General features: G+C 40.3%; 1 protein-coding gene and 1 long non-coding RNA gene across 2 annotated transcripts; one reads left to right on the top strand and one right to left on the bottom strand.

Annotated features, from left to right (window-relative positions):
- The first annotated feature begins 5030 nt into the window (after positions 1 to 5030).
- wnt5b (wingless-type MMTV integration site family, member 5b) lies at positions 5031 to 18840 on the top strand. The gene is made up of 6 exons (XM_014992576.2): positions 5031 to 5843; positions 6505 to 6592; positions 6702 to 6861; positions 11522 to 11814; positions 15398 to 15556; positions 15743 to 18840. Exons 1-6 carry the CDS (start codon positions 5662 to 5664, stop codon positions 16040 to 16042), a joined length of 1182 nt encoding a protein of 393 aa, XP_014848062.1. The 5' UTR covers positions 5031 to 5661; the 3' UTR covers positions 16043 to 18840.
- On the bottom strand, positions 15335 to 19807 carry LOC148152493 (uncharacterized). Its single transcript, XR_015762175.1, has 2 exons — positions 19640 to 19807; positions 15335 to 15508 (listed from the first exon to the last, which is right to left on the bottom strand). It is a non-coding gene; the product is annotated as an uncharacterized LOC148152493 (long non-coding RNA).
- Between the last annotated feature and the right edge of the window lie 7369 nt (positions 19808 to 27176).

Raw genomic sequence — 27176 nt, 5'->3', positions numbered from 1 at the left:
GAAAAACAAAGAGGCAGATTTAAAGCCTAAAGCTTCTTCAAAGCTACTTCCAACTCTGTCTGCATGTCCCTCTGGGTGTGTGTGTGTGTGTGTGTGTGTGTGAGAGAGAGAGGACAATTTCAGCTGTAAATTCCCCTGCAGGCGGCTGCATTTGGCAGATTGCTGCAGAACACGTGTTTATGATTAATAGAAATGCATTGAAAAGGGTGACACTGAGGAAAAAGAGCTTTAACGTGAGAGCAGAGGAGTTTAAAATGTTTTAAAGTCTGACATTAATTCTGGCTTTCAGGGCCTTTGGTTGCTACAGAGACTAGTCTTGTCTCTCTCCCAGAGGAAGCTTTGGCATCTTTGCATTCGGTGGTCCTAACACAAAGTGGAGAGTCACTGGTCTTCCACCCACGCATTTAATTTCAGTGGTGATCAGGGGAAATAATTTTACTAGTGGTTTGTGAGTGCGTGTTTCTATTGAGTCTTGAGTTTCTTCAAGGGTTCAAGAAGAACTGGCAGGAGTTTACAGAAGCAAAGGAGACTCATAGAAGAGATGGATATCAAAATAGACTATATCCGTCTAATAGCAGAAGTAAATGAAAAACCTGAGATCATCTCTAATGAATCATCAAATCACCTGGAGCAGGTTACAGTCCTCAACGCAAATGTTCCTGGTTTGATTTCTGGCCGCTGCAGGTCTTCTCTTCTTCCTGCTCAACTAATGAATAAAGCCCACAGGTGACATATTACCAACAGAGAAAAAAAGAGAAACGTACAAACCCAAATTCCAAGGTCCACCAACGTTAACTGGAGATCATGAAGCTAAATAAAACGAGGAATGTGGAAGGAAGACAGCTGAGGGAAGAATAACGCAGCATTGATGCACCAGTACAAACTGGGAATATATACTGGGGAGGAGAATTAATGAGTGAAACAAACGGATGAGAATAATGAGCAGAGTGGAAGCAGCTGAGAAAGCAATCGGAGACGGAGCAATTTAAAAAGAACGACTAGCAGAACAGGATCTGAACACGGGCCGGAAACTAAAAAGCAAACGGGTTCAGTTTTAGTTAAACCCTGCATCCATTTTCCAATAAACTCTGACCATCTATTTTTTTTCTGTTCCTGCTCTTTGAATCCAAATTCCCGTTGTTTTTGTGAACATAACGGAGGGTCAGAACGCAGGCAGACGGGTCAATCAGGAGCTTCCTAAAAGCAGCACTGATGAAAATACAGACGGAAAGTAAAAATACTTTAAAGGAAGCAAAATTCAGAATTATTCTGTGTTTGCACTTTACTGCTGAAGACTGAGTCTACGCCTAGAAAAATGTTATTTGTATTTTGAGTTTCACTCACAGAAATGTTGTATTAGTTTGTGTTTGTATTTTTAAAACGGCATCTTCACTTTCACAACTTTTACTTTTGCAAAAGAGCTGCGTTATTATTAATAATAATATTATCAGTTTTATGGCACAGTTTCAGTAATGTTTCCCAATGGTACCTTTATCTTAAACTGTTCATATTATTGAAAAAAATATTAACATTTGCCGTTAAAAAATTAACCTGTCTAGATGTCTCGGCGAAGATGAAGGTGCTAAAAAAAAAACGAAGTTCGCTCTGTGCATCCTCAGCTTTCTCCTCTGCCTGAACTCTCTCCCTTTAACTAATGAGCAATCAATTTAAAAGTGACATTCATTTCCCAGAATTAATACTTTGCTTTCTGGCACCAGTGGCTTCCTCGGGGCACCAGCTCAGCCTCCATCAGCCGACTGCAGCTGCTTTCTCTGCAGGAGGGGAGCTGGCTGCTGCCGCCGCTGCTGCCGCTCCAGTCTGGCACTGGAGGCAATAAAAAAGTGAGGCTGGTGTTAATCCAGAGAGGAGTTGCCGACTTTCTCAGGCATTGCTCCCTGTTGCACGCCTATTGCTCATATCCTCCAGGGACGTGCCGCCCTCCCTGCGCCTTCCACCCCTTTCTGCCGCTCTGGATCCTTTACATGGACACTCCCCTCCCTCTTTCACCCTCCGCTCGCTCCCCTCCCTTTTCTTTCTTCCTCTTACTTTGTCCAAGTTGTGCCTTTGTGCCCTCACCCCTCCCTCCCTGTCTTTGCCTCCATTTCTTTTGCTGAAGGGACGTCTGCGGCCCAACTGCTCCTCCTAGTGTCTTAATAGAAACATTGCATGTAGGATTCGAGATATATGAATCATTTTTGGTCCTTTATTCTTCTATTTCCAAAGATTTAATTTTGTCTGCAGCTCCAAAATGAGACTTGGAACAAGTTCACTTTGCAGTGTCTCAAAAGCTGGTATGGATTGCAAGCATAAAGGAGATGAACATGAACACAACTGAATATAGGCCCTTATATCTGTATTAAAGTAAATTTTGTACATCTGGATAGCAGTAGATGGCGCTGTAACATTAGTCTATTTAATCCAATGGCTGCTACTGAATGATTTGTCATCTAATTGCTGTGTCCCTCTCTACTGATACAGATGTTTGTTTTCCTGTTATAGTACAGGACTGGCCATTGATGTATATTAAATTTAGAAAATATTAAAAGGCAACATTTTATAACCTGCTTTGCCTTCCAAGCAGGCAAACTTTCTTGTAATCTTTAAATTGTCTTAGGTAGTAGTGTTATTCGATAAATAATCACACTTTTAATGGATGTTTTATGCAACTTTGCATTAAAAGTGACATTATTTACCGAATGACACGTCATGACGACAATCATAAAAATTCTACTCTTTCATTTTCATAACATGCGTTATGTCAGTCTTATGCACGATCTTTCAAATAAAGTCTACATACATTTTTAATTATTAGTGAAAAATAAAAAAAATGTATCTGGTGGGTAGCAAGATGCTGTGGTGTTGGCTGCATAATTTTCCTTCCACTTCAATATAGTTTATGTGTCTGTGTTTGTATATTGTAGCAGAATACATTGTAGTTTGAAGTTATGTGACAAAATACGTTAAGCCTGTAACAACAGCAGTTTAATGTCGGATATTGAATCATTGTGTCTGTTTTTAAAATGTTGAAAAACCTGGAAATAGCACTAGAATATGTCAGGGCAACTCGGAGTACAATTGAGAAAAAAACAAAACCAAGCAGCAGATCAAACATCTGAATAATAATTGTAAAATAAATAACAGTCAAAATAAAAAGACTGCATGAAAATTGAAACAATATATATATGTAAAGGTTTATTTATCTGTAAGTCATTTTTTCCTGAGTCATTACTGAATGTTTGGTGATAACTAAAAGTTAATATTTATCTTTTCCCAGATGGGGGCGCTGTCATCCTATTAGTCGTCTCATTTGAGAGGAGAAAACTACAAGAAAATAATTTCTTAACCTCATACCACGCATTACTGTGGATGCATTTACTCTGCAACCGGTTTAAATGCTCAAAGATGAATTGGACCTTTTTACCTTCCGTACCGCTGTCTCAATGTAGCGCACACACCAAAACTTTGACGTTTCTCGCTGAGATCATTGAGAGTCAACAATGATCTAGCAAACGTGTATGGCAAATTATTTTTGAAGTATGAAACTGCTAAATAAACGAGGATCCAACCTGTTAATGTGAGTATCTGTAAAGTTGTCCTTTTCCTTCTTTTTTGAGCAAAACAGCCGGGAAGAGCTCATTACCAGCAGCGCTTTATGGATGTTTTGATCGGTTTCTCTAGACTTCGGGGGCCTCCCATTCAAGTCCTCCTTTGGCCGAGTGGATGCGGTCTTTATAGAGAGGCACTGAGTCGGATCAAAGAGCTGCTCTGCAGGTTCACCACCCACCGACCCGCCTGCAGTTTGTCTTATAGACCCGGTTATGAATTGAGGAGAGCTCGCTTCAACACGCCTTTTCTTTTTTTCCTGACCGTCTGTCTGTGAATGTGTAGGGTAACGTGCCTGTTCCTACGTGGGTGTGTATGTATGTGTGTCTTTTTTTTTTATTTTTAAACTCCAAAGAGGGGGAAGGATTAGGAGATTTTTGAGGCACTCACCTTTTACTCAAACAAATCATTCACTTCAGCTAATAAAAGGAATCTGACCCACATGAACTTTTAGTAAAGGCTGGTTGTTAAGCAAAAAAAAAAAAAAGGTTCAGCCCCCATTCACATGTATGGATGGATGGATAGAGAGAAGGAATCAACAACTGGATTGCCACACTTCAATCACCTCAGGCCACAATCTGTTGTCTACAGGACCTCAGTAAAATATTCACACCTCACATCTTGTGATGTTGCAGCCATAAACCAGACTACTTTATCTTGATTTTACACAACAAACCAACGCAGGGTGTTGCAAGAAAGTGGGAGGGAAATAATACATCCTTAGCATGACACTGCCTCTGCCGTGTTGCGAAGGGGCCATCAGATTAAAGCATCAAGTCTTAAAGTGCCTCTATTCTGCAGCTTTCAGATCAATCTCTGCTCCAACACATCTGAATCAAGTGACTGCTTAATTACTAGGCCTTCACAAAGGAAGTAATTCAACATTTTGCTTCAGGTGGGTTGTAACTATACATCCAAAAGTTGCAGTACAAAATTACTCAAGGATTGAAGTTGCTGACAAAATTTTTTTTTAATTTGTAATAAAAATAATTTAAAAAAAAAACTCTCAACGTATGTGTTTTCCTTCAAAGTCACAACCATACAGTACTGTTTGTAAAAGCCGATTAAAGCGTGATCCATAAGTGGACATTCCTGCAAAATATTTTACAAACGAGAATACAAAAGTGGGACCAGTCATTTTTCCTCTATCACCCCTAAAAATATTCAACAAATAACCTTCAGAAGGCACCTAATAAACAAATAGATTTAAGTCCAACCCCACAGCATGGTATTTTATTAAGATGTATCAAAAAAAAAAGGAAGTGAAGTGATAAATGCATATACATGTCACGCTTTTCACATTTGCAATGTTATTTGTTAACCATTTTCTATCCACTCTTGTGTTGATCTATTAAATAAAATCTTCAATTTACTCCGGGTTTTTTTGGTTATATGTGGGGGGGGGGGGGGGAACCAGAATACACAGACATTTGTAGATGGATGTGTCGGATCCCTGATGTGTGTGGTTTCCAGTTGTTCATCTGATCCCCTCTCACGTGGTGACAAGAGGGGGGAGGCGGCTCTGGCCTGAAGTCGGGGTGCGAAAAAGAGGAGGAGTCTAAACTTTAACAAGGAATGGGAGCGATAGCAGCGGTAGAGCAGCTGCAGGGGGACAAGAAGGACAGGCAGCAGGCTCCTCACCTTTTTTCAGATTTTAATATCCTTGTTAATATGTGTATTTTTATTTTACTGTCCAAACCAGACAGCTGGATTCTGCATGTCACACATTGGCTGGTTTTATTTGTCTGCTGATAAAAGAAGGCTTAAACTGGACTAATAAACTGTTTTACGCACAACGTTTTCATTTAACGAATCTAACGAAAGTGGATTTTTTTCCCCCCGACCTCCGATAGATTTCAGATGACCAACTGCTTGACACCTTGGGATAAACTTGGGATATTTTTTTTTTCTTTTTCTGGCTTATTGTATACTGCGCAGAAAGAGTCTGATAAGAGTAGGAACATTTGGCACACTTAAAGAGGACTTGTGAGGTGGACCCGAACTCACACCGTCTCCATTAATTATCCGGAGCAGGACGCGCGGTGACCCTTCTCACCCATGTCTCAACAGCAGAGCACTTTGCCCCGCACCGGCTGCTCGGCGGCGCCGCGGCGGACAATCATGGACAACGGGCCCGTCCCGAGGAGACGGACCGGAGCCGTCCGACATCTGCTGCAGCTGGCGTGCGTCGTCCTCGCCTGCAGCTCCCGGCTTCTGATGGTGGAGGCGAATTCGTGGTGGTGAGTGACTGATAACTGGAGATGCCGCTTTGAAATCCGCCCATGTGGTTCGAATGTGATTTATAATTTGGAGCGTCGTTTGACGCATAATTTGGGGATGGATCCCCTCCATGTTCCGCGTCCGTTTGTTGTTGTTTTCTTATTTTAAGATGCATTCATTCAGCTGTTTTTGTTTTTTGGGGATGCGTTTTTTTTTTTGTTTTTTTTTTGTGACGTTGGATGCAGGGTTTGAATAGAACAAATGTGAAGGCTCTGTCACAATATTTACCCTGCTTGGCCTCCCAAATGGCACAGCCTTGCACCTCCAGGGTGCTTTATCCACACTTGTTTTAGAAACTGCTATAGGATTAGATGAACATTCGTGAAATGATGTTGCAGAGATGACATGAGTGAGCTGCAGATGGTTTGTTTCTTGTACTGAGCTGAGGAGTGAGGGGGGTTTTGGGGGTGGGGGGAGGTCAAAGGGAAGGAATCCAAGGAGTAATAAAGATAGTGGCTGTAGAGATGTTCTCCACAGGAGTCTATTTATCTGTGTTTTATAGCCCACTTGTCCCAGTAAAATTTGCGCCTGACTTTTGTGCTCTGCTGCCAGCATACCAGAGTCTCAGCTGCATTCCCACTTTTAATCAGATTTCAACTTCAAATGCCCCGCATCTTTCAGGTCTCTAGGTCTGACCCCGATCCAGCGGCCCGAGATGTACATCATCGGCGCTCAGCCTCTCTGCAGTCAGCTTTCTGGCCTTTCACAGGTGAGTTTCCATGCATGGGAATCTCCCCACAGGGACCGCTCAGGAGTGTCGAGCCATTAGGCAGCTAATCTCTGCTAATCCCGGCTGATGTTCCTGTGTGGCCCCGCAGAGTCAGAGGAAGCTGTGCCAGCTGTACCAAGACCACATGAGCTACATCGGAGACGGAGCGAGAACGGGCATCAAGGAGTGCCAGTACCAGTTCAAACAGAGGAGGTGGAACTGCAGCACTGTGGACAGCACGTCCGTGTTTGGACGGGTCATGCACATTGGTGAGTCTTTCATGCTGGATGTGTTAAAATTCAAGGCAACAACAGGTTTGAGGTTCCTTTAAGGAGGTATTACTGTAATTTTCTCTGGTTTTTTTTGTTGTTTTTTTTAATCTGCAGGGTAAAAAAAAAAACCAAGACCATCATGTGGTTGTTTAGAAAACTTATTCTTTTTAATAGACATGAACTAGCTACCTTTGTGAGGGCACACCAGAGTTTTATAAGGATTCAAAAACATAAACATTTCACCACAGTTTAGTCCTTTAATCTGTAGTTTCACATCTGTGTTGAGCAGAGGTGAGCTGCCCCTCCTCCACCTGCTGCTGCACACTGCCGGTCAGGCTTCAGTCTTTCAATGCAATTTAAAATGTGTATCAAGGAAATGTAAGAGAAAACTGCAGCTTCTTAACACGATTATGGAATCGAGGTGATTTGCTTTTCAGCTGCAATATTTATTAGACCATGACTTGGATACAATTCTTTGTTTTGTTCAGATACAGGATTTTGCTCATCGGGGTAATAAAAACAGATCCACCAAGTTTACGGCTTGTGTTTGGGATGTCTGCATTAATTAATGGTTTTGGATTTGCTATATGTTAGCCTGAATCTTAATAGAACTGAATGTAATTTGTCACCTTTATTTGTCTGGCATTAATACCAAGAAAATTGATATAGCTATTGCAATGTAATGTTTTTGCTTGTTTGATTTAATTTCTAGTCATGTAAATCACTTTGAAATGTCCTGTTGTTGAACATGTGCTTTACAAATACCTTCCCTGGAAGAAACACGTGTATTTTGGAAGGCTGAAGAGGAAGACTTTTAGACAAAATTTATTTTAAAAATTGTCAGAATTTGTCCCATAATGCACAAGCTGTCCAAAAGAATCGCCATCTGCGTCATATAAATACAATAAAAAACAAAAATGTCCAGTAATTCAACAAATTTAAGATGTGAACTTCCAATTGCTTTCCTGTCAATATTATTCTGATTACCAATCGTATTATTTTTCACCAACTATATTTATGACAAAAAATTTGGACCAAAAGCGCTGAGTTAACTTTTGCGCAGGCGCAATAAAGGTTCTCAGTTCAACGCAAAACGCGACGCACCATCGACGGAAGTCATGCGTAAAGACGCTCGAGGGTGAACCCTCCCTCCCCCCACCCCCCCAAAAAAAAAAAAAAAAAAAAAAAAGCGTTTTATCTCCGGTATTATGAGTTTCTGTTGCTAGTTTCGATCCCGGATCCGTGTCCAGCTCGTTTAAATCCCCAGCAGGCGATGTGGGAAACGTCTCATCAACAAGTAAGTGTCAAATCCGCTGCAGGCGGTCAGTCCGTCCGAGAGCTGAGGTGTTTGCTGCCCTTCTCTCTGCTTCTCCGTATTGACGGTGGGCTCTGTCCTCCAGGTTTATACGGAGGTGTGAGGCAGCCATTGTCCCGCGGCTCTCCGTTTGAAATGCGCTGATGAGCTAGCATCGAGCCGGCAGATCCGGACCTGTTATTTGAAGTCGAGTCTCCACAGTCCCATAAAGCTGACGGGGGAACTGTTTCTTTAAAAAGCGCACCGAATAATAAAAAAGGCTCGCACGCCTCGTTTTCTTTTCTTTCTTTCTTTTTTTTTATGCATACCTTTCTGTCTGGCTGGCTGGCTGTGTTGATTCCAGTCCATACTGTGGTCCATAAAAGTAGCTGGCTACTTACAAGACAATACTAAATACTCCAACAGAAAATCTGCAATGGAAGTGCAACCAAAAAGATTCATATTTTATATTTGTATACCTTTTTTGATGTAAAGCATCGCGTAATGGCTCTCCACCCGGGGAATCATGGCTTGGAGGGCGCCTCAATTAGAACCTAAAGTTGCTGTTGAGTTGTTGTATCACTTAACAGCCACAAGGTCATAGAGTGCTGCTCCGCATTGCTTAAATGAGGGTATGATTAGTCCTTTCCGAGTTGTTGGTATTTATTAAAATTAAGAGCATGATTTTATCTCCAGAATAGACGTTTAGGTTACAAAACTGGAAACTATGTGGCTTCAAGTCAGGATGCTGTTTGTTATTGTTATGGAAATGGCTGACATTCAGGTTTCTTAACCTCCTACTTGTCAGCATATTGATCCCATCTTCTCTGTTTGCTTTTTAAGTGGTTGTGTATTAATGCAGATGGAGAGTTGGTGGTCTTTTCTTTCACAATGAGCAAACTGAGACCAATAACATGGACACGGGCGAAAGTGGTAAATCATTTGTGGCTTGATTTAAATTAGCTGCTTACATCGAATGATTGAATTGATAACAGGCAATTAGACACAAGTCCTTATATATCCGTAAATCTGAAACTCTGTTTTTATTTCCTTTACTAATCAATTGTCAGGTAGAGCCAAGAAAATATGTATGTTTTATTAGTGTTGGCATACCAAATATATTTTGAAGGTTTTACGTTAAGTTGACTGACAAAAAAAACAATTACCTAAATACTTTTTTTCAAATTTATTTTATTGAAGTGATTAAACGAAAGCTATTGTCCCGTCCATGGGCCCACTAGCCAAAGGCTAATTTGCAGGCCCAGTCACTTATTAGGCATTTAGAAGCTCATCTTTAAACCAATAGCAGAAATAAACTTATTTAAAACCAGGAGTAGCAAATGATTTTCTTTTCCAGGTTACGTTAAAATCTGTTTCTTCACTAACATTGTCTAACAAACTTCACCAAACAGCTTTATTTATACTGAGAGTTAATCGCATGCAAATTCATTTATTTATTAATTAGGTTTCTGTACTACATTTAGAAATTTCAAAAGAAATAAGGGGTTTTTTTGTCACAGAAATGTTTGAGAAACAAGGTTTTTAAATATATATATATATATATATATATATATATATATATATATATATATATATATATATTAGGGCTGAAACGATTCCTCGAATGATTCGAGTACCTCGATTACTAAAATTCCTCGAGGAAAATTTACCTGCCTCGAAGCTTCGTTAATTTATGTTTTATTAGTTAGCGCACCGTGTTCCGGCCGGGACTTCATTTGCGTTGCGCGGAGCTCTCACTTCCGCCTCTAAGTTGTTGACAAAAGCTAAGTCTCAGCGGCATAAAGTCCAATCTTCAAGGCCCTTGGGGATTTTATTGATTGATGATAATGCCCGACTTTTTATCGTTTTTGGGGAACCAATAAGCATCCTTAAAATGACTGGGGGAATGCCTGGAGTACGGCAGCATTTCTCCTCCGGGGCTGCTGGTTGAAAGCGAACGGCGGGAAGAGCGCTGAGGTGAGCGGATAGCCTGAACAGGGCGGGCGGCTGAGTAGCTGATGCTTACCGTGTAAATGTAGCTTTACCGACGAACCGCACAATAAATTTCATATCCCGGTCTGAAGAAACGGGTGGCGGAGCGCATCGTACATGGCTGGTAGATGAGTTTCTGAGTGTGACCAGTGAAGGTGTCGTAAATATCCCGTATTGCTTCCCCCCGTGTTCGTCCCCCGGTCTAACGGTTCGTCAGTCCGCTGGTCTATTTCCTCCCCTCCATCTTACGTTCGTTCATTCGCCCTCTCCTCCCACTCCAGGCGGCATTTCCAGTATTTTCAAACCCAAAGCGTGACAGGTTAGGTGGCAAGGTGAGTTTAATTAATCTATTAAACTCACTGAAGATGAATACATAAACTAAAAGCTGGATTGTAGACATTTTTTATAAGCATATTTATGAGCCTGCCTCTTTGTTATTAAATTCAATATAATTTCAGATTTTTCTATAACTTTTCTTCTGGTTAACTTAGAAAGTGAGCTATTATTGTTACAGGTTAGTTTTCTAAACTACAAAAAAGCAACTGTTAGGGATGCTCAAATATGAAAAATTGGACTGATATTGATATCTGATAGTAACACCGGTATTATGCCAGATTTACCAATATTTCATTTTATAATTTTTTTTTATCCGATTACTCGATTAATCGTAAGAATAATCGATAGATTACTCGATTACTAAAATATTCGTTTACAACAGCCCTAATATATATATATATATATATATATATATTTTTTTTTTTACAAATAACTAAATGAAAACTGTGATGTTTTTGTGTATTTATCCCTCTTTGACAAACTAAATAAAATTCCACCTCTCTGTAGTTGCAGCATTATCCTGTGGGGTTAATTATATTTCTTTATATTCTCATTTTGTGATCTCTGAAACAAATTGATGTATCGGGTAAAAAGGTGTAGATACAAAAGCAAGCCACATAAATCATCATGTTCGGTTTTATATCCGCTTAGTTTATTTTTCCACTTCAAGCTCGCAACAGAAGAAACTTCACCAAAAAATAGTAAATTCAGTTCATCCACAGAGATTAAAGTGGGTTACATACATTCCCAGTTGATCCTAGTTATAAAACAGTCAAGCTCAATTTATTATTCAGACCAGTTAGAAACTTTTTTTTTTCAAAGTAAACTCAGCCAATTGCATTGAATCAATGACTTGCAGCAATCACTGCTCCTTGATAAACATGCAGCAAGAGATGGATTTTGGTTGGCAATGAGATGCACTGGAAGTCTTATGATGGTAATATGTAACGTATAAAACATTGAGCGACAGAATTGCACCTCGCGTCGTTTTTGAAATCTAAGAAAAAAATCATCTCGCGTTTTTCACTCCACCAGGCTCAAGGGAGACGGCATTCACGTACGCCATCAGCGCGGCCGGTGTCGTCAACGCCATCAGTCGGGCGTGCCGCGACGGCGAGCTCTCCACGTGTGGCTGCAGCCGCGCCGCCCGGCCCCGCGACCTGCCGCGCGACTGGCTGTGGGGAGGCTGCGGCGACAACGTGCATTACGGCTACAGATTCGCCCGGGAATTTGTCGACGCCAAGGAGCGGGAGAAGAATTACCCGCGCGGGTCGAGAGAGTACGCCCGAATGCTCATGAACCTGCACAACAACGAAGCGGGACGACAGGTATGACGAACCCAACACACACCGCCACTTTTTGTTCTGCTGTGGGAACTTTGTTGGGGGAAATGTGTTTTTCCTCTTTTTACCCGCATACTATATCTGTATGTCTGTTAGGAATGTGTGTCAAAGTTGACGTGGCCTTCCCACACTGTGGGTGTGTGTGTGTGTGTGTGTGTGTGTGTCGGTTATTTATTGGGAACCTGCAAATGGTACAACTGCTAACGCCCTTGGAGTTTAGCTGGGTCGCCCAGGTCAAGGCACATTCCAGCGCTTTAACGCACAGACACACATGCACGGATAAACACGGACAGATGCAACACGTTGGACGTCAACATTATTATTATTATTCTTATTGGGAACATGAAATTTGGTGGATCTATTTCATGGCACGTTTGCAGGATGTCGCGTATTTTTAAAATCTGCACTTTTAGTCGTAAACCGTCCGCCTCGCCTGTTTGGGTGCAGGCCGCTTATCTCCACCGCAGCTTTGTTTAAGCTGTTTACAGGACAGAGACATGCATGTGTGTATGCACAAATGCCCCGTTTGATTTGTGTGAGAGACAGTGAGCCCAGGTTTGTGTGTGTCAGAGGTCAAAGGTGAGGGTCTGGAGAGCTTGTGTTTCTGCCGACGGTCCCGTTGGGGCTATAGAAGAAAGTATGAGGAGGAAGATATACTGCCGGAGCTTTGTATTAACACATGCTTCCACACACGCACACACACTCTTTTGAAATAACTTTTCCTTCCTTCTCCTGTTTGATCCTTCGCTTTCATTGTCGTCTGTCCATCGAAACGGAAGAGAGGAGAAGAGGGAGATGAAAAGGTGGGGAGGAAGACAGTTTCTCTCCTTCTCCTCATCCCTCCGTTCCGTCTTTCTTCTGAGGACACGCTGGTTTGTCCTAAGTGGGATTTGTCTTGCTTGGCTGAACAAGGCAAACCACAGAGTCTTTGTAGAGGATGGAGAGGTCTGCCTGTGCGTGCATGCGTGTGTGTGTGCGAGAACAGTGAGCAGTGTGGTCGTCTGTGTGTGCTGACGGCTGGAGGCAGAGACGCACATCAAGGGAGGAATCTTTGTCAAACTTGACCGATTGTCACTAACCAAAACTAGATGCTCATTCAGCTTTCTGTTTAACATAAAAAATATTCCTCAGTTTGGTTTTTCATTATGTGAATTCTGTTGAAAAACCTCCCGATTAGCACGTAAGCAACCTCACTCACTATCAGAGGGCAACAGAGCGACACAAACACACACTTGCATTTATGAACAGTTTAGAGAGACCGCTGAACATTTGGATAATATGGAGAAAGCCAGGGTAAACACACAAACTCAATGCAGAAAACTCCAGGCCATAATGGGAACCCAGGTGAAAAAAATGTTTCAACAAAGAACAGAAGATTAAAAAATACATATGCCTGTGTATTAGATATAAAACAGACACATTTCTGCTCCCAATCTCTGTAATATCATCACTGCACATAGTAAGAATCATAAACAACATGAGGCGGGTGACGGTTGCAGTGCCCTGAAAACGTATCCAGAGGAAAACTGACAATGCACATGACCAGAAACGTACCAGATCGACAGTGACACAAGGTGGCGGTAGCATCATGCTGTGGGAATGCTTTTCTTGAGCCGATGCATTAATTAAGTCTACTGTTAAGACTGAGAACTTGCCAAAGAAAACTATAATGTAATCATCTAGTTCTCCTACAGTTGGGTCAAAACAAAGACTCTCTTTTAAAATACAGTAACACCAACAATGCCAGTGAAGCGTAGACGTGTGTTGGCTTTTTTTTCCCCTTAACTTCTCACTTCATTCATAGCTTAGCCTGGCACTAAAAGGCAGCCTGTGTTCTCCATTTCTGTCCTTGTGTGTTTCAGACACGGGCGAGTATGCACCCATACACACACTCACTCACACTAACCCTGACTGAGTAAAACCTATTGTGCTTGACACAGAGAGCATGTCTCCGCCATGGATGACTGACCATGAAGGTCCAGAGTCACTGTGCCCAGCAGGCATGACCCACCAAATACCTCACCATGGCGCTGGACAAACAGATGCCTGCTTTGATTGGACAGAATGGGGTTCCTGGCTGCTACTGTTTTGTGGTAAAAGTGTTTTTTTCACGGGAGAAATAAGTTGTTGTAGTTATAACATCTCGAGCTAAACCACCAAACGCGTGTAGCCTTAATAACAAATACCATTGTCCTCTGTTTTCCGTGGCTGTCTGAGGAGGTCACGGGGGTCGTATCACAGGATTGCAGGGTGCCGAGTGCTATGCCTGCTGGGTAGTAAAGTAGAGGTCTGAAAGCAGGGGGTAGGAGGTGGGACGTAGGGGTCAGAGGTGTTTGGGATGCAGAGGTTAACGGAGGTGAGAAGGTAATTGAGATCAGGCAACGTGAGGAGAGAGAATGATGGGTTTCATTAGCGTCAGGGGAAATTAGGAATCAGAGGTAAATGATTCAGGGAGTAAATGTGTGGTAGCTCGTCTGCTGCATGCTAAACTCTGTGCAGCGCTCAATGAGAGCAGGCGTAATTTATGTGGGTGTTTAAGACAGGGGTGTTTTAATGTGGCTTGTTTATTAAATGTTGTTTAGGTGACCTGGTAAAGCTGCAAGGTTTACTGCTGCAGAGACCGTAAATCTTCTATTTCCTGTTCTGTGTTTTGTTTTAAACAAACCCACATGTTCAGAACGCAGCAACATCCTACAAATTACAGGCTTTCTGAGGGGGGGAAGAAAAAAAACGTGACAGAACGTCAAATGTTTCCAATGTTTGATTTGTGGTTTTAAAGTTAGCTAAGGATGAAGGAAGTGAAGCAGAGATGTTCATTTTTTTACAATCTTTCTTGAGAAAAAGGAAAGTTTCAGCCACCACAATGCAACTTTGATAACACTAGTATTTAGGGTTGTCAGTGGAAAGTGGGGTACCCTTTTTCACCGATACACCAAAATAAAATACTGTGCAATCAACTGCTTTTTTGATTGCACAATCTGTGAAGGATTAATTTTTAAAAAAATGTTACTGAATAAACAGCATTATGAAGACCAAAAACACAACAAACGGGTCCAAAAGACTTGCAATTGCGATAAGAGGTGGTTCTATTGAGCAAAAATGGTTGTTTGCACAAATACACCACTCTATTAAAAGTGTCAGGAGACTTTTTCATTCCTTTTCGCAATGATTCATTAATTTATGGTTACTATCAGACAAATTTCCCATAAAATACCCAAAAGTGTGTGGTGGCAACATAACATTTTGTTATGACATTGTGTTTTAGCAAGGATCTCCATGAAGTGTGTGAAAATTCAGGGTAAATGTAAATATATTTATATATACAGTTTATTAGTCATTTCCATTCAAAAGACCTTATACTGTAAATTTGACTCTGAAACAGTCTGGGATGTTGACATGAGAAATAGTCGCAGGAATTCTGTAGTTGCATATTTCCACCACTAGATGGTAGCAGAGTAGTATTGAAACTAAGAATTCAGACTTCTGTACTTTGCCGTCATGCTGGTTCTTTTCTTTTCTGGTAGGAGGATTTATTTACAGATATACATGAACGTCTGTCTTTCTCCAGGCCGTCTACAACCAAGCGCATGTCTCCTGCAAGTGTCACGGAGTCTCCGGGTCCTGCAGTCTGAAAACTTGCTGGCTTCAGCTGGCCGACTTCAGGCGAGTCGGAGAATTTCTGAAAGAGAAATACGACAGTGCTGCGGCCATGCAGATTGGACGCAAGGTATTAATTTGATATGTAGTGACCACAAACATTTACTTGAATGCTTTATTGGTGAAATGTGCTGAACAGATACACTAGACTTGATACGCTCACTTTATTTAAAGTCCAGACCACTGCTCTGGTGGTCCACTGTCCAGATGTATCACTCAAACTTCTTCCCTCCTTTTTTTTTTTTTGCTTTACCAGGGGAAGCTGGAGCTGAAAGACAAGCGCTTCAACAACCCGACACCTGAAGACATGGTCTACATTGACACAAGCCCCGACTACTGTCTCCGGAACGAAACCACCGGCTCGCTGGGAACGCATGGCCGCTACTGCAACAAAACCTCAGAGGGCATGGACGGCTGCGAGCTGATGTGCTGCGGCAGAGGGTACGACCAGTTCAAGACGTACAAGCACGAGCGCTGCCACTGCAAGTTCCACTGGTGCTGCTACGTCAAGTGCCGGCGCTGCACGACTCTCGTGGACCAGTTTTTGTGCAAATAGCACAAAAAGGCGGGTGAACTCTGGCCCAAAGAAATGGGAGAAGGAGGAGGAGGTTATGAAGAATGATGACTGATATATATACATATATATATATATTAAAAAAATGATGTCCAATATTCTGATCACGGTCCTGATGGCAGAACAAAACAGCACAAACGAGGATAAAAGGGAAAAACAGAACAGGTTTCAATCCCTTAAAGTGGGGACACATTGACCTGTGTGAGCTGAAGAGATGAAAATAAATATATAATTAAGAAAGAAAGAAGTCTACAACGTACACATTTTAACTTAAAGAGACTTGTGTTTGTTTTAAAGTGTGAAGCAGCCTTGATTCCTCTGATTGCCTGCTGCTTTTTTTAATGCAAGAGCACTGCTAACATCACCGTATGCACTCCCATCCCACTGGCAGGAGCAAAGAAAACTACAACCAGCAGAAAGTGAACAAGTCAAGGTGACAATGAACGCAAAGTGCCTTGTAGAAGTATTCATACCAGTTCAGCTATTCTTCACGTTTCATCCAAAAGCTGGATTTTTATGTGACAAACCAACAAAAAGCGGTCCATAGATATGCAGTACAAGGAAAACAATCCACGTTGAGCCATTTTTCTGCAGCAATTATAGTTATAAATAACATTCTGCCCTGAACAAGTTTGATGTTGCTGTTAGGATGGTGCAAGCATCTCTCCCTGTCCAGTAGACAACACTCTGCTATTACTAAAAATTAAGAGATCAGGCTCACTTCTCTGAGCTTTACCGTGAGCTTTTCCCCACCAGAAAATCCATTTTTGCTAACTGCGTTATAGTATAGGACTCCAAGCATGATGATTCCACCACCATGTAGGGATTAAAGCAATCATGTCCAGTTTTAGGGTCTGTCAGACTTTTTTACTAAAATGTTTTCTATCTTTAACTGGCCAAATCACCTGCTTTCACTTATTTGCTCTGCTCCCTTCATGGCTTTTTGCAACGTGAATTTATTAAGGGACTTGCACGCCGAATGCAGCATCAGCTCCACCAACCTCTGAAATCCATTCATTTGTGCTTCATGCTCCACGCAACAATGTTTGGTTTTTCGCTCTTTTTTTTCCCTGCGCCGAGCGAACGCCAATGCACTGCATCTCCGCCCTCAGCGCTGAAGTGCAAGCAGCTCGGCACGGCTTGCATTGCACTCAGTTTAAAGTCGATATTTGTTGCACTTTGACTGCAGTTGCACAGCGACAGATCCTCGCTTGGCCAATAGATACAAGATATCTGTCAAAGTGCTCCACACTGAGTAGAAAGCAGCCTGTTATTATGGAAACCAAACTCCTTCACTTGCTCTCTAAAGGGTTACATGTTTCTTTTTTATCTTCTTCCCTGTTGTTGGTTTTAGCACAAAGGAAATGTAAGATCCGCAACTCAAACATAACAATAATAATATGTTTTATTGTGAAACTCTACCCCTTGTTGTGTTGTACTTTGCTATGGGTGAACAGAGTGCAGCACCATCAGTGTTGCTTCCAGTTTTCCAGGATTCGCTGCTGTGAAGCTCAAAGGATGCTGTTTGTCTTTCTTCTCGTCACTCTTCCTTCAAGGCCAGATTTATTAGTCGACCTCTAATCTCTATTCTACCTGTCTGATTATGAGCATGTCTTGAAAGGTTTGCAGTTCTTATATCTATTTTTAGATGATAGCTTGAACATGTTGGTGAGAAGTTCAAAGCTTGAGATATTGTTTTATAACCTGACTCGGCGTTAACCTTCTCCACAATCTTTTCCGTGACCTTTCTGCTTTATTCCTTGGGCTTTCAGGATGCCGTTTGTTCACTAATGTCTCCAACAAATCTCTAAGGCTTTCGAAGATTTGTTGAGTTTGAAATGAGATTCACCTAAGTGCATATGTACTCCATTTACTTCGAAGATTTCTCACGGTTCAGGGAAAGGAGAGCTGGTTACATCTTTCGGTTTTGAATCTGTAGCCAAAATACAAAAGTTCATGTCGTTTTCCTTCCGCTTCATAATTACGTTCCACTTTGTGTTTATGTAGCAAATCCCAATAAGATCACATTGAAGTTTGTAGTTCTGAAGAGACAAAATGTGAACAAGGATGTTGAATATTTTTGCAAGGCACTGCATAGAGAGGGACTCCAGATACTTCACTCTTTTTTTTATTTTTTGTAACAAACTTTAGGAGAAAAAAAGAAGAGCTCACATAAATCCAGTTCTAAATGCCTGAACCTGCAGCAGCAGCAGCAAAATGCTAACAATAATTCTCAAAAGGACAGGGCACACTCCCTTTTGTGCCGGTGACCTGACAAATGATCCTGTGAGCGGGTTAATGAGGCCTGCTGCTTGCAGCCATCTTGACATTGTTGCTGTTTAAGTGGGCAGTTTGCCGTCCAGCTCCATAACCTTCACATCAGGTGAAGAAAGCACCCAGTAGAGAGATTTACATGTTGGACTGGCCTTAATAAAGACATGCAAAGAGACGTGTTCGGTGCCAAGTGGACCTTTTCCGTCTGACGATGTCAAACAAGATGTCAAGTGTTGTGTTGACTTGGTGTTTTTGCCAGGACTGTGACACTTTGTGACTCTGCGATGCAGATAATTGACGCGTTTGTGGACACATGAGGACTGAATATGCCGTGGAAAATAAGTGCAAGAAGAAACACAAGAACTGGACTGCAATTCCTTACAAGCAACATTCAAGAACTTGGTGGATAAGAAATTATATTTTGTTGTTTATAAGCTTATGTTTTCTATGTTTTATACATGCATATTACTGTGTATTCTTTTGATAAAGTAGACTTTGAAAGTGAAGCTTTCTGTCTGCGGCAGTTCTTCAGGAAAAGTCTGACCCAGGTTAACACGTTCCCTCCTCTACAGCTAAGCCTTTTTTTTTTTTTTTTTTTACCTGGTTGCATTATTTTGCAATAGGGTAAAAAAAAAATCAGAAAATGCAGTTTGAGAAGGTCTGTACACACACAAAGAAAAAAAAAGAAAATTTGTTGCTTTAATTTTCTGAAAGTTGAATCTTGAATCTTCTCTCATTCAACCTTCTATCCTAGTACTTTTTTTATTATTATTATTTTTTACTAAAGATGCATAAATTTGTTTTCTTCTTGGTGATGTTCTGTTCTGGTTTTGATTAGTGATCACTTGTCTATTTAACATACAACTATTTTGGATTTTTACCTAAAGTTTTACATGAGAACTTGCTGATTTTCCAGCTAATTTTTCCCCATAGTTTTTCCTGCCTTTTCCCCTGAAGACCTTTGATTCCAACAGATGGCCAGGCAGACGGTCTGTCTGTCTGTCCCTACAAACTCCTTGTTTGTTCTCAATCTCTGTCCCACAACATTCATTTTCCACATTTAAACACTAAGCATCACCGTATTTGATTCCCATAAATACCATCAAGATGATCTTAAGTTGTCTCTTAACATTTGTTTGTCAGTGTTTTTCAATGTTTAGCGCTGAATGTCGAGGCTAATCGGGTCAGAACAGTGACCTTACTAACAATCCCATTACTTGCAGCTGCTTGCAGGTAATTGGATTAGACAACTGACCAGAGCGGCACGAGTGACCTGCATCCCTGTGTATGAGAAATCCTCCTCACCTGACGGAGGACGGTGAATGTCTGGGGTCATCTGTTATTGTAGACGAACTCTCAATGCCTGCTGGAGCTGGAAACATAAGAATCAGTAACTGATAATCCATAAAGTGTGCCGTATGTCGATCATGACGTGTGCGAGGCTCTAGCAAGATTGGATCAGTGAAAGTGTAACCTTCAGGCCCATCTAATCCTCCTGGCCTGACAGCCATCTGTTTACAAAGTGCTGCCAGCTTGAATTTGCACAAACAGAAAACTAAACACTCGGTGAGGATTTCCGCCCTCATGTTGGGGTTTTTTTTTTTTTGTATTTTCTTAACTTTAGGGTGAGGCTGTTTTTTTTTCAAGCTGGTGATTGCAGAGAATCACAGAGGTACGTGTGTTTAGTACTTGTGAATACTTTTACTTTTTTGATGGCCAGTCTAGTGTTGCCTTTTAGTTTTTCTTGGGTGTGGATTTTTATTGAATAGTTACTTGGAAATGAATGCATATGTAAACATACAGCTACTTATTTTCTTGGGATTTTATTGTCATGACCTAGCTAAAGTATTGCATTGTAGTTTAATGGAGGAAAAATGACATAACGCTGTACAGAGCCAGTTTTTGCTGCAATTAGTCCTTTAGCTGCATCAGCTTTACAGACTGAACCTTTTAGCATTTTTCTTAGCAAAAGTATATCAAGCTCCGTTATCCTGGATGGCAAATCCCTATAAAAATACATTTTCATAGATTTTTATCCATGAAAATCCATGGACCAGAAAAGTTAGGTCTGGTCTTTGACTATTTTACCTATTGTACGTTTAAGGCTAGGTTTTTAGCCACATCAGCCTCCACATGAGCAAGTCAGCTATTCTGTCCTGATGCTGAAGAAAAGCATCCCCGCATCATGGTGCTGCCACCATTGTATCTAACCTTTGGGATGTTGTGTTTACGATGATGGCTGTTAGTTTTGCTTGTTGGCCAAAACGTTCACTGCTGTTTCTGCTTGTAATTCCTCCATTAAGACTAGAAATGTGGATCAAACAACTAATGGCTACACTGTCAATATATTCCTCCACCTGAGCAGCTGATCCCTGCAGCTTCTCCAGAGTTGCCCTTGGCCTCTTGGACATTTCTCTGAGTAATCGTCTTTTTGAATCATTAGAGGAGCAGCACACGTGACTCTACAGGTGCTGGTCATAAAATTAGAATATTGTGATAAAGTTCATTATTTTCCATAATGTCATGATAAAAATTAAATTGTCATATATTTTAGATTCATTGCACACCAACTGAAATATTTCAGGTCTTTTATTGTTTTAATTTTGATGATTTTGGCATACAGCTCATGAAAACCCAAAATCCCTGTCTCAAAAAATTAGAATATTATGAAAAGGTTCTCTGAACGAGCAATAAAAATAATCATCTGAATCAACAAAGTAACTCTAAACACCTGAAAAAGATTCCTGAGGCCTTTAAAAACTCCCAGCCTGGTTCATTACTCAAAACCGCAATCATGGGTCAGACTGCTGACCTGACTGCTGTCCAGAAGGCCATCACTGACATCCTCAAGCAAGAGGGTGAGAAACAGAAAGAAATTTCTGAACGAATCGGCTGTTTGCAGAGTGTTATATCAAGGCACCTCAGTGGGAAGTCAGTAGGAAGGAAAAAGTGTGGCAGAAAACGCTACACAACGAGAAGAGGTGACCGGACCCTGAGGAAGATTGTGGAGAAGGGCCGATTCCAGACCTTGGGGGAAGCAGTGGACTGAGTCTGGAGTAGAAACATCCAGAGCCACTGTGCACAGGCGTGTGCAGGAAATGGGCTACAGGTGCCGCATTCCCCAGGTCAAAGGTCAAGCCACTTTTGAACCAGAAACAGCGGCAGAAGCGCCAGACCTGGGCTACAGAGAAGCAGCACTTTGGACCACTGTTGTTCAGTGGTCCAAAGTACTTTTTTCGGATGAAAGCAAACTTTGCATGTCATTCGGAAATCAAAGTGCCAGACTCTGGAGGAAGACTGGGGAGAAGGAAATGCCAAAATGCCAGAAGTCCAGTGTCAAGTACCCACAGTCAGTGATGGTCTGGGTGCCATGTCAGCTGCTGGTGTTGGTCCACTGGGTTTTATCAAGGGCAGGATCAATGCAGCAGCTATCAGAAGATTTTGGAGCACTTCATGCTTCCATCTGCTGAAAAGCTTTATGGAGATGAAAATTTAATTTGGTCTGGAATCGGCCCTTCTCCACAATCTTCCTCAGGGTCCGGTCACCTCTTCTCGTTGTGTAGCGTTTTCTGCCACACTTTTTCCTTCCTACTGACTTCCCACTGAGGTGCCTTGATATAACACTCTGCAAACAGCTGATTCGTTCAGAAATTTCTTTCCGTTTCTCACCCTCTTGCTTGAGGATGTCAGTGATGGCCTTCTGGACAGCAGTCAGGTCAGCAATCTGACCCATGACTGCGGTTTTGAGTAATGAACCAGGCTGGGAGTTTTTAAAGGCCTCAGGAATCTTTTCAGGTGTTTAGAGTTACTTTGTTGATTCAGATGATTATTTTTATTGCTCGTTCAGAGAACCTTTTCATAATATTCTAATTTTTTGAGACAGGGATTTTGGGTTTTCATGAGCTGTTTGCCAAAATCATCAAAATTAAAACAATAAAAGACCTGAAATATTTCAGTTGGTGTGCAATGAATCTAAAATATGTGACAATTTAATTTTTATCATGACATTATGGAAAATAATGAACTTTATCACAATATTCTAATTTTATGACCAGCACCTGTACATCTCAAACACAGCGATGAGGTCGAGGATATGAAATTCACGAGGAACTAGCGTTAACTGTACACTCATCTTTAACAAACAGATCATTATTTAACGGATCACCGATGTTAAAGCTAATTAACTGATCCATTCTTGATTGTTCACTTGTGTTCTTGGTTCAGTCAACTTTTTAGCTGCAACGAAACAAGATACGAGATCTAGGGAGTTCTGGTTGCTGGTGGATTAAAGGCTGGATTGAACAGAAATGTGGAATCTTATATTCTAATCTTTGAGTTGGGAATAAACTGCACAAGGTGAATTCTGATTACTAATTAAGTGACTTGTGAGAGCAATTTTTTTCACTGTCTTCTTAAAAAAGGAGTTAAATTACACACTTAAGGGAACTTTTATTTGTAAAAAAAAAATGCATATGTTCTCTTTGTCACACAAGAAATTAAAAAACTAACAGTTTTTGAGTGTAATATAAAAAATGTACTAGGTGTGAATACTTTTACAAGGCATTGTTTTTCACCTATTCTTGTTTTGTTGGGGGTTTTTTTCTTCTTTTTTTTGGCAGATTTTGACTTTGAACAATGAGGCCATTATCCTTAAAACCTGTTTTGTCTATGCGCAGGAGGAAGAAAGCTGCTTTTTCCTCTAAAATCATAATAAAACCCCAAGTAAAACTGTTTGCGTTAACTGCCCAGTCCCTGTGTTTAACAGGCCATTTATCATGTTGGAGTGAGAGCATTTCCCCCGCATTTAGCCACACGATACCAGATGCAAAGGGTACAAAGGGATTTTGCACAATATGTTTGTAGATTAGCCAGCAGCTGGTGTGGGAAATCTCTCTGTGATCTCGATTAGCTGAAGTGAGGAAACCGTTTCATTTTCAAATACCATAAACGTACCGAGCGCGACAGATCCCAAGCCTTTTTCCTTATTCAGCTGCTTACGCTGCTGTTTTACTCCTCAAACACAAACAGAGCTCAAAGACCAAGTCAAACACAAATGCTCAGCCACTTATCCATAAGCTCATTCATCCATATGCTTACAAGCTGTGGTAGGAGCAGAATGGATCGCCGAGTAGCCTGAATATCTAATCTTCTGGGGATGGCTCTGCAGACGGAGTAAGTGCTCTCTGAGTTGGAAGGTCAGCTTCCACGTCAGTGCTGCTTTCTGTACGTCTCAAATATCTTTGTAAGCGCTTCTGCTTATTGACCTTTTAGCCCCATTTATGATATGGATACAAAAGTCAAAACAATATAGAAATATTTAGTTTCAGCTTGTTGTTTTTTTTTGTTTTTTTACTGCAGTTTAGCAAAGAAAGATATTCAGTTCCTTGCAAAAATAATACAAACTGCTAAACCTTTTTCATATTTTATGGTAGAACTACAAATACCATTATTCAGCTGACAAATTGGTGCATAATTGTTGAGTGGAAGGTAAAACATTGTTTAATCAACTCCTTGTTTTTATAGTTCAGGTTGCATGTTTAGACTTGCTAAGGTAAATTTACACCGCAGTCTCAAATTTTCCACATCTTCTAAAATATTTTCTTCCGTTATTGTCCTGTATTTAGCTCCATATATCATCCTGTTGACTCTGAGCAGCTTCATTCTGCCCTCTGAAGAAAATTCTCACAGCATATTGCTGCCACTGCTATGTTTGGAGTAATTTTTGTTCTGTTTTTTTGTTTGTTTGTTTGCTCTGAGACTGCTCTGAGAGTCATTAGATGTATATTTTCTAATTAAGCTATGAAACAAATATTGTGAGCTGTCAGAAAACCTGATAAGCAATCGTTTTCCTAAAGCTATCATAGAAAATCCCAATGAATTACATACAAGTTAGTTTCTAATGTGACAAAATATGGAAAGGTTCAGGGTGTGTGAATATTTTTTTAATGCACCAATGCTTTTACATTCAACTTAATTTTGTACTGATGAAAGAAATAAAGAACAACAGATTTTATGCCTGTAAATTAAAAAGACTGGTGATGCATTAAATATCTTTCAGCAGCTGAAATAAATGCTTCATGTATTCCTTCAGAAATTGCACACAGCAAGTAATGAAGTCATTATACTCAAAATATGCACTTAGACACTTTATTGATTCAAGCACCGAAAGTGTTGACTTCAAGATTTAATGAGAAATAACTATTATTAACATCATATTGCACTTAGCATCGACAAAAACATCTTTTCATTAAAGCATTTTTCTTTTTTCCGAGGAGCTAAAGAATGAAGTGTGGTGAGTGTAGCACCATTATGTGCTCTCATTGCAACCCGCATGCAGGTAAGCGTGTTGGATGTAGGTCATGGTTAAGTGACCTAATTTTTAAATATTTAAGGCAGATCCTATCATGGTTTCAGTGACGCCGGGTGTGATCGAACAGGGCTGGTATTGAATGTTGCTCCACTGTTTCAGGTCTTCGTGTCTTCTTCAAAGCTTCGCACATAATCTTGTTGAGGGTTGATTATGGGCCACAGTTTTTTTTATACTCTGGTTCTGTTTGGAATAAACATGTTGCCTAACGCCAGTTAGAGCCGTTGCATAAACCGAATAAAAGCCATTTGAAGTTCAACAAATTATAATTATGATTGTGTTTTCAGGTGTGGCGCACCGGCTGTAACCCGCCTATGTCGTGTGAAAGCCTTCACCCTGCCAACGATGTTCACACCCTAAAAAAAAACACGACAGTCAACTTATGGAAAATTACCTGGAGAAGCTCGCTTTCAACTTAGGAGGCGGTAGAGAAGACGACAGTTTGACTGAAAGACGATACAGAAATGGCTCGAGAAAACATAAGCCGGCCCGGGCGGTTCTGGCCAACGGGGTCTTTGCCTCTGGAAAACCGCCCCTGTACTGAAGAGATGACACTGAATTAATTCCTCATGTTGATGTGCGCTGGTACAGAAACTGTAATTAATTGCAACACCCAGTTTCATTTTTTGCCTTCACATTTTTAAGTTAACAGTGAATTAAAACTTAAGGTGCTGCATTTTTAGCTTGAGCTGCATTGGGATAGGATCACATTGTTCATCTTGTTTGTTTCATTCTCTTTTTCTGTGGCCCCATAAAAAAAAAAACAGGTCTGCTTGGTAAATTTAGTTTACAACTGCCACTTTAAGCCCATATAGGACTTTGTAAGATCTTCATATTTTTTTCAAATTTACTCAAATCTGGTCAGGCAAACTGAAACATATATTTGAAAGTTTTATTTATTTTTTTCTCCAGTATTGCCCTGCATTTAGATTCTTGCATCTTCTCATCATCTCTGATTTGCTTCCCTTTTTCAGTTGGGGAAAATGCTTATCCATAGCATAATGCTGCCATCACCATGCCCTTGAGAGAAGATGTTATCAAGGTGACATGAACTTTAATATGAGTTCATTTAGTCATTGTAGAAAAATTCATATAAAAAAATTAGCTTAACCAGAACAATGGCACCACAATTACTGGTAAAAATTCATATAGCATGAATGTAAACTACAACATTAATTGTATTCAATGTACATGTTAATTCCAAAGTTAATCAACGTTTTAAATTGCAGTTCCCTAAATGTGTGTTCGCCAAGAACAAAAGCCATTTATTATATTCCGCACAAATCTAGTCAGAGGATAAAAAACCCAAAACAAAAAAATACATAGCAATTTTAGAGTTACCACTCTCTGTGTAAAACAAACTTTCAATCTTATTTTTGTCACATTACAACAAAAAACTTACTGGGATTGTATTTGACATCATTAAATATAAATGTGAAGTGTAAAAAAAAAAAAGAAAATAAGGTTGTACAATGACAAATGAAGGCTGCACAAACAAACTGGCTATGCCAACAATAAGTTCAGTGAAAGACACTCTTGTATTCAGTGAAGCTCATGTTTAGTTTGGTAGTTTTTAATGTTTCTCTCATCGGTAAAGAACCGAGACAATCCTGGAAAAATTCAAGACGTCTAAGTAGAGATATCATGTTTTAAATATTTTGAGCACATGATTGAATCTGACAGAACTGCATAGAAATGACAAGGATGGAAATTATTTTCTGACATCAAGTCAAAGGATTGTCATTTGGTTTTATCTGATTTAGTTCCAGAAAAAGAAATAGAAATGTTCACAGTCTGAATTGTTTTCACAGCTTTTTAGTGTAACTAAAGACAAACATTTAGTTTACCCTTAGTTTGCCCTCACTATCAGTAAAATTAGTGTGGCGGTCATGTGGAACGTGGTCTTGGACTTTGTTAGAGTGAGAGAGAAAAAGTCTTCCACGTCTTCTGCCCAGGTCAAGATAAAATCAATTTCTAAAGCATAGCTGTTGCACTAACCTACATCATGCTTTTGGGAAAGATACACTATTATAAAATGTTTTTCTTCTAAGCTGAATTTAGATAAAGATCCTGTACTTACAGTGCTGTGAAAAGGTGCTTGCTCCCATAGAGACTGATATTATTTTTGTTTATTCGCTTGAATATTTCAGATCATTAAACAAAATTTTATATCAGACAAACTTAGCCAAAATCAATACAAAAGACAGTTTTCAAGTAATGCCACACCCTGGCTTTACTGCAGTCAAAGCTTTAGAATATACTAATTAAGGCCTGTCTTAAAGCATGAAATAGGCTAAAATATATTTAAAAACATTTTTGAAACTGCATAACTATTTATGCAGTTTCAAAAACTGCATAAATAGTTTAATAGAAAAATAAGAGTACAAATTTTAAAACATATTCTCTAAAACCTAAAAGTATTTTTGGAAAACAAAAATTTGCAAGGATACTAGCTTGTTTAAAGGTGAAACAAGC

Source organism: Poecilia mexicana, unplaced genomic scaffold, assembly GCF_051168715.1.
Source record: "Poecilia mexicana isolate PSO_F unplaced genomic scaffold, ASM5116871v1 scaffold_23, whole genome shotgun sequence".
Lineage (NCBI taxonomy): Eukaryota > Metazoa > Chordata > Actinopteri > Cyprinodontiformes > Poeciliidae > Poecilia > Poecilia mexicana.
This window is presented reverse-complemented; position numbering and strand designations above follow the sequence as displayed.

Bases quoted from the DNA above. Each gene is read 5' to 3' on its own strand.
- wnt5b (XM_014992576.2), top strand. From the start codon at position 5,662: ATGTCTCAACAGCAGAGCACTTTGCCCCGCACCGGCTGCTCGGCGGCG. The intron at 6,862-11,521 runs GTGAGTCTTTCA...TCACTCCACCAG, and splicing joins TGGACGGGTCATGCACATTG to GCTCAAGGGAGACGGCATTC. The intron at 15,557-15,742 runs GTATTAATTTGA...TTGCTTTACCAG, and splicing joins CCATGCAGATTGGACGCAAG to GGGAAGCTGGAGCTGAAAGA.